The following is a 13,178-nucleotide window of genomic DNA, read 5'->3' on the forward strand; positions in this document are numbered from 1 at the left end:
TGCGTGACCACTAGCAGACATACCTTCATGTGATAGAGAAGCAACTCTTGGGATAGTTTGTACCGTGCCTCAGCCTTCTGGACCTGTTTGTGCACCAGTGCGTGCATAATACTGATGCCACAGTACACGGAGAATGCGGTCGCCACCTCTTCGTCGCACTTGTCGAAATGGAATCCGTTCAACTGTTTCGAAATGGCAAATGGAGAAAGACGCATTAAAATAATTCTATCGAATAGTTTTTCTCATGATTACAAATAATACGCAGCAACTGTCAAATAAGTTCTACTAATATGAGCAACTGTCAAAAGTGTCAAAAATGTCAACAGGGCTACTAGATTATACTAGAAAATTAAAACGGATAGTTAATTAAAAATCATTCATATGCGAATGAAAGCAAATATTCACATCTAGTTACCACCGCCACAGTATCGAACCGGTTCAATGGTGTTTGTTTATTGCGGAAGTCTATTTTTTGCTACAGAAACAAGAGAGCATTGGAAAGTATTGGACGAACAAAACCCGGGTAAGTTACTGTGAATAGGTTCGAACAAGTTTTGTGTTCGATTACTATTGAAACCATTTTCTACCCAATGTTTTGCCTTTTCATTTCAGACGGGTGTTGCTTCCTGTGCACACTGTCACATTTCCTGTACGCGCCGATAGGAATATCGAACATTCGTGCAGTAAGGCAGGAGTTCTCTACCGTGCAAGGAAACAGTTCGGTACATAGCATACATCCTAGCCCGTATCTTCACTTCCTATGCACCCGATAACCTTTCGAAGCGTAAAAAGGAGATACCGACGTATGCACACAAATTCCCCTGTATGACTCCGGGCGGCCATGTCTAATAGTGTACATGCAACAAGGGGATTAAAGAAGCGTGTAGCTTTGCGCCATAGTATCGTACATGCATCCGTACGTTTCAATGTTGCTCTGCTCCAGCTGCTGCTGCTGCTACACATTTGTGGTTGCAGCACACCGGGATGGGAGGAAATTCAAAACGAACTGAGATAAAACACAAAATCACTACATTTCTTCCATTTGGGGCCGAACAACATTCTTTGATTGTACTTCCATGTAGATGGGATAGATTGAACGTAAAAGCAAAACAGAAAGGATTATTTAAATCGGGTGAGAAAAAAAGCCCAGGGAAATGGGAGGCAGACAGTAACAGACTACACCAGGGTTTTTTTTACCATAAAACTTTACGACACTGAGAGCCTAGGAATGGATAACGGGTTTTCTGTGTCTTTTGTTTGCACCTTTTGTACCTTACTTTTCCATTTGAAAGAGTTTGAACAAGTTGAAACATTCCAACAAGCACTTGATGGAGGTTGGAAAAGTGAAGCAAAAGTAACGAAATAAAATCACATCACTCCCAAAAAGGATCCTTTTGGGAGTGATCTTTGGAGAGTTTCAAATTGAACCATCAAATGGATTGAAACACGTTAAATATTTTCCCAACAAATATACACACACAGAAACAACTAACTGTGTTCGTTACAGGTGGGAAGATAACTGTTTTTCCCCCAGCAAACCTATTTATGGTACCGTAATGCAGAAGGACGCTGGTGGACGATGTGTGATTCCAATAATCATCGTATCATTGCATGTCCTGCACTTCGTGATGTGCACAATCTATCGATCTAATCGTAGTGTGTGCAGCTAATGGAGGTAATACGGATGAAAACAGCAACCGGACGTGAAACGGCTGGGCAAAGATTGGGGACGAGTAATTAAAGTGGAATTGTATCTCTGGCAGGATGAATCACCATCAGAGAGGGTGGTTATCGGGGGTTATTTGTGGTGCAGGTTGATTTCCGATGATGATACACTCCGGCTGCTGTCCTGTACCGTTAATGGATGGGATTGGGCAGGGAACAATCTTGATGCTCTTTCCGGGTGGATTGACAACACATATACTGTTGGTCACATATGGAGCTACACATTAACTGTGGGGATATGTTTTAGAAGAATGGGAACAAATTGCAGACAGTTGTAGATGAGTTTATCCTTCGGCTAATAGGGTATTTACGTTCACAAAATGAGTAATGTTCTGAGGTTTACGGTTTTGTTGAGGATTTATGATTACAAATTATCCGTATAAGAGAAGATTATATTATATTTGATTTGTAGAACAGGTAGCAAGCGTATGGGAAAGCTAGAATCTGCAATTAAATTATCAACACATTTGTGTCCAAGTAATAGTCCAATAAAAATTAAAATATCTCATCTTTGGGGCTTACATTTAAGCTTGAAATCGGTGAAATCTTCAAAACTAGTCGCATATTAGTTAGGAGATTGTATTTCAAGTGAGCGTTCCCACCTAAACGGCAAAGGAAATTCTGCTAGAACTTTTCCTAGATGAGCGTACGACACTTATATGGGTTTGAGATTTGAAATTGGAAAATGTCTTCCAAACATAAAATATTGCTGCTTCCTGCTGTCCACACTTCGAACTCTAGGCGTTACCCACACGTTCTACCTCATCGCTCCACTCGCTTGTCTACAATAGTACCATGTCTACATCCGGAAGACTTCTGATTTGATTGCGATGGCACAACGAATGGAGACAGCAACTTTTACGAACTGTGAAACTGAATAATATTTCATGAGGCGCACCAAAAGTTTTTATACGCATCATGCATCGGAACGCTCATCGCTCTTTGCGTGCCGGAGGATACCGGGATCGAATGGGTGGAAAAAGGCAGGAGAAAGTTTTAAGTACTATTATTTGTGTGTATGTGGCTTTTTCCTGCCCTCTTCTGTGCACTCTGAGTAACTTTCCGCTCTGTTCTGGGTTGAGAAGTGTGTCCTTTTTTTTCGTATGTTAGCAACGCTTGTGGTGGTAAACTTTTCCTTTTGGACTGTTCGGTATAGGTAATGCTAATAAATATCTTCCGATGCTGTTTAGCTTGTGAATAAGTTAAATATAGCCATTAGAAGATTTATAGCACTAGGATGGTTGTAAATTTATTCAATTTATATTGCACCACCGACTTCAACTGTCCTTATCAATTCAGCTCACTGTCTGCGTAGTTGCACGATTGTAAATTGCACGTGAAAAAGTAACAGACGTAGCATCTGCGCTTTTCGGCACCAACAGTGGCGCACCTGTGACAGTTCCATGGAAAAAGGTGACGGCGTATTTACTACAATCCAATCGTCTTTGGTGTGAAATACCATTAATGCTTTCGGTGTGGGGTTTTTTTATTTTTCTTCAAGGAAAGAGCGAACGCTGTCAGGCTTGAAATAAGTTCATTAATATCATCCCCATATGCTACCTCGGGGGATGAAAATGAAGAGAGAAGAAAATAGCTTTATATTTCTTCTTTTTTTTTAAAAAAAAAAGCAACACTTGTTCAATGTGTTTACTGTTTCAACAGCTTTGTTGTGACTTTTGATAAGCTTACGACTTTGGTTCACACTTAAAGCAAAAGCAATGAAAATGGTTGCCACTGCGAACGATTTCCACAGCAACTGCTGGTGGTACTTGATACGGTTAATAGAAATCCCATTCCTAAAAGCGACGTAAAAGTCCGACCGAAAAAGAGCATTAGAAGAGCATTTGCCGGAGACACCCGGACGAGGAAGTATGAAAAATCATAAACCATCTACCTCGAGCTCTAGCTGGGCAAGGCAGGAAAAGTATGACTAACCCTTGCAAAATTGAATTACAGCTGCTGAATACAAATCGTTTCAATCATTTCCGCTAGGCGAAGAGAAGAGAAAAAATAAACCGCCGGCTCACATTGCCCATAACCCGGTGGCACTCAAGCAACAACGTCACTGCGGGAACGCAATTTCTGCTCAATCTTGTATCTTAATGGTAATCAATTTATGGCAAGTGTACAACTGGTGATTTTTCTTGTCCATTTTGGTGCGTGGATTATGTTTTCTCGTCCGTCTTTTTCATCTTCGCTTTGGGGCACTATGGAATACAAAAATGTGGTTTGGAATTCTTTTCTTGTGGAATGTTTAAGATGTGACATCGTTGCGTATTCTGATTAAAGAATATTAAAAATATTTTCCACGTAAAGCTTCAATCTATTCTGGAACTGTTGCACCTACAAGAAGGAAGGAATATGGTGGAATATATTTAATTTTTCCTCCTTTTTTTGACCTTCTCAGTAACTTGTAATCACCCAGCATGCACCTGATCCTGATGGACGATTCGTCCGCAAGTGCTTCAACAAATCTTTGCACCACACCTTCACAGTTCCTCATCACAAGATACAACACACAAAAAACGGCCCGAAAGCACCCAGAAAACGGAATTGGCATATTAATACGAACGAATATAGTGTCTGCATTTTGCTCCGGGGCAGATAAAGCCACCCCTCAACGTCCTCAACGTCCCCCCTTCAATCCAATGACCACACTTGACTACTGACGCTGACGGAGAGCGATTAAATCAATCAATCATTTCATTCTTCCTGCTGTGTCCTGCGAGGTGGCACCCGGCACAGCTAAATCTGACACGCAGCGCGACATGGAAAACGGGCCATGTTTCCATTTTTCTGCCCTAAGTGAGATTGTCAGCTATTTTATAGCACTTGGATGAAAGATTTGCTTATCGATTTGCTTCCGCTTTTGCATCGTGTCCATGCCACCGGCTCGCAAAGCACGGCGTCCTAGTCGATTTCTGTTGGTGTCGTGTTGTAAGTCCGATGGAGACGCCTGGTGATTAACACAACTTCTCCTTAAGCTGTGCTCATTCGGTTGGTGGAGTGACTTTTTCTTTATCCCGCACAATCATCTTACCTTATTGCACAACTGGGCCACACCGATAACGCCTTCCTCGTCGCAGATGGGAAAACAGAGTATATTCCTGCAAGAGAGCAAAAAACCGAACGTTAAAACTGTTGAAACACATCCATTCATTCATCAGTTCAAATTAGAAGGAGGAAAGTTATTCGGAGCAGAGGTTTGTTCCTCTGTATTGTCATTTGATGTGATTTTGAAGACCACACATGTATGGAGTTTCACTCAATTTGTTGCCGCTAATTGGAAAACTTTGTACCAGCCTTGTCTGATTGATAAAAGAATAACTCTAATCGGCTTTCTTTTGGGTACGTACGTCGGGTGGGAATGAAATTGTTGGCACATTGCAATGCCTTTTTGAACGTTAATAGAGTTGGATTGTTTTGAAGTAAATCATTATTTAGAACATAGTTCCAAAAAGGCATAGTTGTTAGTAACAAACTTAATATTCATTCATGTCCGTTGTAGACGTTGATTCAAACAACGGTGATCCATCAGAAGCGGAGTGATTCGTCAAAATTAACTGAACAGCTTGTTTCTTTAAAACAAACACAGCTACTTCCTTCTAGTGCAAACAGCACGAGCAGCATGATTTGCATTCCATGAACACTTCAATCTCCATCACCAGAATCAACTTTTGCTTCGCTTTTGGCAGAAATTGCACGAATGCTGCTGTGATTTGGTTTCCGTAGACTATACGGCCAAACCTGACGTGCCCAGTTGTTCAGTACATCCGAGGAGAAGAGAACATAAAAAAACACACAAAATAAACGGAAAAGCGGTTGGGTTTTCCAGTAGAAAATAGACAACCCCGAAGCCCGAGCAACTCTCTTCGACGTCTAGCTTGTATCCGTCAGAAAAGTGCTTTTACCCGTTCGGCATGTTCTTTCCTCTATACATTTCTAGTGTTTTCTGTGTATGTGTGTGTGTCTAGAATAAGGATGCTTACCTCGTTTTGAAGCCGGTCGATTCGTCTACCCCTTTGTAGAACAGTGGATGTTGGTATGCGTTGCGAATGTTTAGCAGTTTGCCAGTTTGTGCGACGTAACCCGCGATCCCTTTGCCACTTTCGATGCGTATCTCTTTCGAAGCCTGCCGTGGAAACAAGGAAAACGGATGTTAGTGTTTTGTCAGTACCGTTGCGTACGTGGCATCATTTGTGTTTTCGGTGGTGGTTTATGGTATCGATCAAACTACCAGACAAGCCACAAAATATCAGTGACTGCCTTCGTCCAAAAATTAAGCTGCAGTCAGCATTTTACCTGTATGTTTGTAAAATTTAGATTGTGTCATAAAATGGAAGAATTTGTTTTATTGTAGTGTTATAGCTACTTTTGCAGTAAGAAAATAAAAAAGATTCATTCTTTAGGAAGCTTAAAGATGGAAGCTTAATATACATTCCGGGTCATAACTTATTTAGAATAAAAGACAAACATGTTAAGAAAAACATATAACAATGGTATTAAACGATTAAAGATAAGATTGGGATGAGAAGAGAGATCAAAGAAATGTGATATGAAGATTTAAATACAAAAATAATCGTTTCTCTTGTTTTTTGAATACATTCAAGCAAATTAAAATAGTTTGACTAATATGCACTGGAAATGTTTAATTTAATATTGACCATCATACGCCTGGATGTGTCTCTCAGTAACTTGCAACATAAATATGGTCTCATCAAACAAAATTAATTTTACTTTGTCCATTTATTGCCATTAAACCATTTCTGTAATATAAAATAACTACTTTTTAATTGCAATTACGCGGAAAATTATCTACCAGGCGAAACTATAAACCTTTCTAACAATTCTACAACATATTGATCGTTCAAAACTACGATAACATGAAAGGATTTAATTAAATTTGCTCGATGGCCAATACCGTTCCATCGTCCGATGAAAGCACCGAATAAACAACTTTTGCCTGGTAGTTTACGCGAGTGGCATACCGATTAAATAGGACGCTTCATTTGATGCAAATGGCGCAGAATGGTAATCAAATCGGTGCAACCATAAATTAAAGCGTATCCCCAGAATCATTAACGGTTCGATCGATGCATTTCCGAAATCAGCTCGAAATTAGCTTGTTACACGGAGCTAATGTAAATTGGAAACAATTTACAATATTTCATCAAAAGAGCTAGTGTCAACAATAACGGCGCTATTGTTGACATGTCCGACAAAAACGTCAAATACGCGCTTCGGGGAATCCGTTACGCACTTACGCAACGGGAGAGACAATGGGAGAGAGAATGAGAGAGAGTAATTAGGTAATAAAAGGGATTGTATTCGTTGCGTGCGTGGAAGACGAATAGAAAAGAAGCACAAAACGGTACGGTTTTTAGCACAGCTTAAAAAAGTATCGCCTGTTTCCTTTTATAAAAATTATTCGTGTCCGAAAAAAGTACCCCTGTTCGCGCCGCTGCGAACATTCTAAAAACCGTACGATAGTGATTGAGATCGCGTCGTAGCCGGCCTAAAATCGAAATTTTAGGATCGAGAATCGGGACGCTTATCCGCCATCGCGAAAGCCGCGTGTTAAAAAACCTCGTGTTCGCTGCTGGATCAAAGTACATTGACACCGCGCCGGAACGATTGTGGAATCGGAACAAATTCACGGTTACGTTATCCGTTGACGCTTAAGTATCAACAGAACCAGTGAATCCTACTAAGAACCACTAATTTGCTAATCGCTTCTATGGAGCCGTCGAGCGTGATCCCGTCCTCTGAAGAGGATAGATGCGGAGAGTGCAACGGTGTGCCGTACGACGAAATGGCGCAATGCGATTCGTGCAAGCAGTGGTTCCATTTTGACTGTGTCGATGTGAGCGTCGATACAGTCGCCGAAGACTGGCAGTGTCGCGCCTGCCACCCTCCACCGCAACAAGCGAAGCCAGGTACCGAGGACATGAGTGTGATCACTCAAGAAATCAACGCCCTAAGGTTAGAGCTGGCTAACCAAAGAAAGCAGTATCGAGAAGAGCGAGCAGCGATGGAGGCGGAAATCAGCCGGCTGTCATGTGGACAGCAAAACTATTCACGATCGCAAGATCGAAACGCCTTTGAGGCTAGGAACCTCGGAGCTCATTCCACGAGGCGCTTTTCCACGTTCGAAAACATGCACGAGTTGAGCCGTAGCCAGGTAGCCGCGCGTAAAGTGGTCTCCGGGAAACTTCCGACGTTCTCCGGTAACCCCGACGAATGGAGTAACTTCAAAAGCCGTTTCGATACTACTACCCGTATGTGCGGTTTCACTGACGACGAAAATGTGTTGCGGCTGCAAGAGTGTTTATCGGGGCGTGCACTAAAAATGGTTCAGCGTCGCTTGAATCAAGCAGAGAACGTGCAGCAAGTGATGGCCGACCTCGAAAAGATGTACGGGCGGCCAGAAGTATTAGTCGAAGGCATCCTGCAACAGATTCGCCAAGCCGCTTTGCCGAAAGTAGAGAAAATGCAATCGATGATAGACTTCGGAGTCGCCATCGAGGAACTTTGTGCCACCATTAGAACGCAGGGAATGCACGAGCAAAATTACAATACATCGTTGCTAGCAGAGCTCGTTGAACGGCTTCCGCCCTACGTGAGATTAATGTGGGGTATCCATCGAGAAACATCCCTGCAAAAAGTAACTCTTGAAAATTTCGGCGCTTGGATGCGTACCATCACCAACGCCGCCATATCTGTAACACCGCCACCCTCGCAGGAAGTAACAAAAACTAGCGCTAGAGTGCACACGCATACGGAGACGAAGAAGAAGGAGTCTTCATGCGTCATGTGCCAGAAAAACGATTGTCCTACAGGAGCGGACTGCAAGAAATTTATTTCATCCTCCATCAACGAACGTTGGGGCTACGTACGGAAACATCGCTTGTGCAGAACGTGTGTGTTGAGACATTCCGGCCGCTGTAACGTCTCGTCGCCGTGTGGCGTAAACGGGTGTTCCGCCTATCATAACAGTGCTCTCCATGGTGAACGTCCAAGCAATCCGAATTCGACTACTGTTCTCTCTCACTCCTCTATATTCCAGGGAACCCTGCTTCGGTACGTGCCAGTAGCGCTTCACGGAAATGGCAAAGTGGTACGAACCTTCGCGCTTCTGGATGAAGGTTCGTCAGTAACCTTGATGGATCACGCCCTCTTGAAAGAGTTGCAGCTGGAAGGAAAACCTGAACCAATTTGCCTTAGCTGGACCGGTGATCAGAAGCGAGATGAGCATCAGTCGCAGTCAGTCGCGATCGGTATTTCAGGGATCGACGCCATGAGCAAAACATATGTTATGCCCAAGGTACATACCGTCGCCGAATTAGCGCTGCCCGCTCAAACGCTATCTGTACCGCACCTCGCCGCAAAATACGCTCACCTAAGGGAAACGAAAACTAGGAGCTACCATCACGTCGCTCCCAAGGTTTTGATCGGGATAAACAATTTCCACCTTACTCGTCCTCTAAAGACCATCGAAGGAGCTATAGGAGAGCCATTCGCCACTAAGACACGCTTAGGTTGGGTCATCTGCGGTCCACACGAGACTGCTATGGTCCGGACTGCTATGGCGCGCAGATGAGGTGACTCTACCAGACAATCGACGAATGGCTCTGAATAGACTGGAGTGCCTAGAAAAACGTCTGCGAAGGGACGATGGTTTGACAGAGGTCATCAACAACAAATTGAAGGAGTATCAAATAAAAGGGTATGTACGAAAAATCTCCGATGAAGAACTAATCGCTACTCGTAACAACCGTAGGAAATGGTATTTGCCGATATTCCCCGTATGGAACCCCAACAAACCCGGGAAAGTACGACTGGTTTGGGATGCCGCCGCTGCAGTACGAGGCGTTTCCCTGAACACAAACCTCCTGACAGGCCCAGATCTACTAACACCCTTGCCATCAGTACTCTTTCGATTTCGCGAGTATCGATATGCATTCGCAGCCGACATTCGCGAAATGTATCACCAGGTAATGATACGTACAGAAGACCAGCACAGTCAACGCTTTCTTTGGAGATGGGGTGACAATAATCGCGAGCCAGAAGAATTTGTAATGACGAGAATGACCTTCGGCGCCACGTGTTCGCCTAGCAGCGCCCAATACGTGAAAAATCTAAACGCAGATCGCTTTATCGCAAAGCTTCCACGAGCAGTACGATGCATAAAGGAACAACACTACGTCGATGATTTATTGGCTAGCACCGAATGTGAAGAAGATGCCGTAAAACTAGCAAACGAGGTACGAGACATCCATGCACAAGGCGGTTTTCAACTTCATAATTGGTTGTCAAACTCGAACCAGATAGCGAATAACCTCTCGGGTAACGTGGCAGGGCAGCGTGAGTTTAACTCAGATACGGTATGCGCTCAAAAGATTTTAGGGATGTGGTGGAACATACAGTCTGACACGTTTAGCTTCAAGCTGATTCCTAAACAGGATCACGATATTTTAGAAGGACATCGTATACCGACCAAACGACAAATACTGCGCGTGCTCATGAGTATATACGATCCTCTCGGACTACTAGCCGGATTTCTGTTATACCTGAAGGTTATTCTGCAAGAAGTTTGGCGCGCAAATATCGGTTGGGACGAGAAAATACCACACGAGCTATTCCTGAAATGGAAACAATGGCTAGACGGCTTAACCCTCGTTCAAAAAATCTCCATTCCTCGCTGCTACCGACAACACATTAAACTACAAGGCATCGAAACCCAGCTACACGTGTTTGTAGACGCCGGTCGAGACGGATACGCAGCGGTAGCCTATCTTCGTTTTCAGTGTGGAGAGCACACCGAAGTGTCCCTGGTAGGCGGTAAAGCAAAGGTTTCACCGCCGAAATATATGTCGATTCCACGAATGGAACTTCAAGCGGCAGTTATAGGATCCAGGCTCGCCCAGACAATCCAACAGTCGCATGATCAACGAATTGACCAACGCTTTCTATGGACGGACTCGCGCGATGTTATGTGTTGGTTACACTCTGACCACAGAAAGTATAGTATCTTCGTTGGACATCGCGTGGGTGAGATATTGGAGAATACGACCGTCAGCGAGTGGCGTTGGGTACCAACTAAGTTAAACGTAGCGGACGAAAGTACAAAATGGAGCAATTTGCAACAACACGTGAATTCGAGCCGCTGGTTCACCGGACCAGCATTTCTAAAGGAATCTATCACAGATTGGCCACCCGTAGAGTTCCTCGCTAAGGAAACCGAAGAAGAAGCGCGGAAAACGGTTACACTACACCAAGCCTTAGAGCCGATTTTTTCCTTCGAGCGTTTTTCCAAATGGAGAAGGCTTCTACGCGCTATCGGATACGTATGGCGATTCATAAACAACGCAAAGAACCCTTCGACGCGATGCGGAGCTGCGCTTACGGCCAAAGAACTTCAACAAGCCGAGCGATCGATTCTACGCGAAGTTCAACGACAGCTAGGGTTTTTGATAGTTTCATCGATTTTCCAACAGCAGTTTCCATTAAAGGCAACCTACTCGAAATGAGTTGGCTACCATTTGACACGCTATGCAGAACAGCGGTCAAGTTATTAATTAAATAGTTTTATTAATTGTATCCTCGTAGAACGTCAACCCAGGAAACTTACCTCATTGCCATCGAAAACCTTCGATACCAGTTCGCCAGTATGCTTGTCGAGCAGAAATAGAGAGCATCGTTCTGCAGCCGCCAGTTCCTTGGCCTCCGTCATAACGCCCCGCAGCAACTGTCCCAGATCACCTGCAGCAAAACCGCAACGACAAAATGAAAACCATAAACATAATGTTTAGCAAACTACGCTTACAATGAGGGCGAATTTAGGTTTGGAAAGGAGTAAAGAAATGGTAAAATCCGTCTCGGCAAATAGTACACAATTGGACACGAAAGATCCACTTCATGGATTCAAGGGGGAAAAAAAAGTTAATTAAATAGAGTCTTGAAGCGACAGGTGGCTTTAGACTGGACGAAGAGCCACCGTAGATAGTGGATTATGAATATTTAACCTTTTTTTCTTGTTCTTGTGTTGTTTGCTCTTTGCAGCATGCTTTTTAATTAAATTTCCCTTAAACCCCTTTTTGCGAAGGAAAATATTGCGTTCAACGAATATAAACTTTTTAAAAGAACTTCATCCTTCATAAAAAAAACACACACACAAATGCATTGTTAAACTTGTTTGACGTATAATGGAGAAAAATTTTGCATTTGAAAAGAATTTTCCCCCTCCTTTTGGCGTTGGCACTAGCATAATCTAAAGATCACTATTTCTAAAGAACTTTTTCTCTACCCTAGACTCCAACAACTCAACCACAATCTATTCCATTACTACCGGACACAATCGCTTGCAAGTCTATCATAATTGGAAAATTTCCCATTTCAACCATTCTCTGAACGGTATCGTAGTTGGTCGGAGAGAAGTGACCGGCGGCAAGTTTTTATTTTGTCCACCAGAAAAAAAAAATACAACTAGTGTCCGGTAAGGGAAAGTTACTCTACCCTGTTGCATAGGTTGTTATACAGGCAGACAGTATATCAGCAACTTCGTAGTTGAGTTGAAAAGAAGGGATAAAGGGTAAAATTATAATAGAGAAACTAATCATTTTAGCAATAAGCTCGATCGTGATCGCTTTAGAGATTTTTATTCAACATCCTTCAAATGGTGGTAGCGAGACCACCAGGTAAATATGGCGAAGAATAGATCAAAATGGTGGATAAGTAAAAGCTCACAAGAGGGAAAGAAAGAGAGCGAAGAGTAAAGGAACTAAACCAGGATGTATACGGAAGCAGCTGCCTTTTATGTTCCACACTTCCGACACGGTAGTGTATTATCCGAACCGCGCCTGTATGTGGGTGTGTGTGTATGCCAAGGGAGCAACATTGCAACAATGCTCCATTGTTGAGGTTCCGTTGTTGTGTTACATTGTGCCATTGGTCGTAAAGCAGCGTCGGGTGTCGGTGATGAAATACAAACACACCCTCGCTTCCCAATGGCTGCTTTTTAACACAAAACCTTCAGGTCAGACGCAATGCGGTGGTGGCCCACGACGAGTAGTAAATCGTGGCAGCTACACAAAAGGCTGCCCTTTTGTAAGCTAACATTTTTTTTTTCTTGCTTCATCCTGTGTCCTGTTTGCCCTTCCTTCCGTACAGCGTGTAACAGCGTTCTGTCGCTATTATCCTGATTATGAACACGTGTGTACATTCACTTCCCTCGGTTCCCTCACGTTACTGTTACGCTTTAGTGATGTTAAACAGTAAGCATAATGTTGCCAGCAGACAACCTTCCCCGTACCAGAACAGGAACCGGAATGGATGCATTTAAAACAATTCCGTTCCTGATGATGGCATCGTTACAAAAGAACTTGGTTGACTTCCTGTACCGAAACACCAAAAAATGGGAGTGAAGCTGCGAACATCCAAATATGACCAAATGG

The 13,178-nt window shown here is 43.2% G+C and overlaps 1 protein-coding gene across 1 annotated transcript in view; it reads right to left on the bottom strand.

Annotated features, from left to right (window-relative positions):
• The window catches only part of LOC125775159 (cGMP-dependent 3',5'-cyclic phosphodiesterase-like), a 48,042-nt gene that overhangs the window by 2,193 nt on the left and 32,671 nt on the right, over nt 1-13,178 (bottom strand). Inside the window, exons 6-9 of the mRNA XM_049445690.1 lie at nt 11,357-11,487; nt 5,715-5,857; nt 4,766-4,832; nt 24-182 (exon numbers count right to left, since the gene is read on the bottom strand). Of these exons, the coding sequence (XP_049301647.1) occupies nt 24-182; nt 4,766-4,832; nt 5,715-5,857; nt 11,357-11,487 (500 nt within the window). The remainder of the gene's footprint in view (nt 1-23; nt 183-4,765; nt 4,833-5,714; nt 5,858-11,356; nt 11,488-13,178) is intronic.

This window comes from Anopheles funestus, chromosome 2RL (assembly GCF_943734845.2).
Source record: "Anopheles funestus chromosome 2RL, idAnoFuneDA-416_04, whole genome shotgun sequence".
NCBI classification, from domain to species: Eukaryota; Metazoa; Arthropoda; class Insecta; order Diptera; family Culicidae; genus Anopheles; species Anopheles funestus.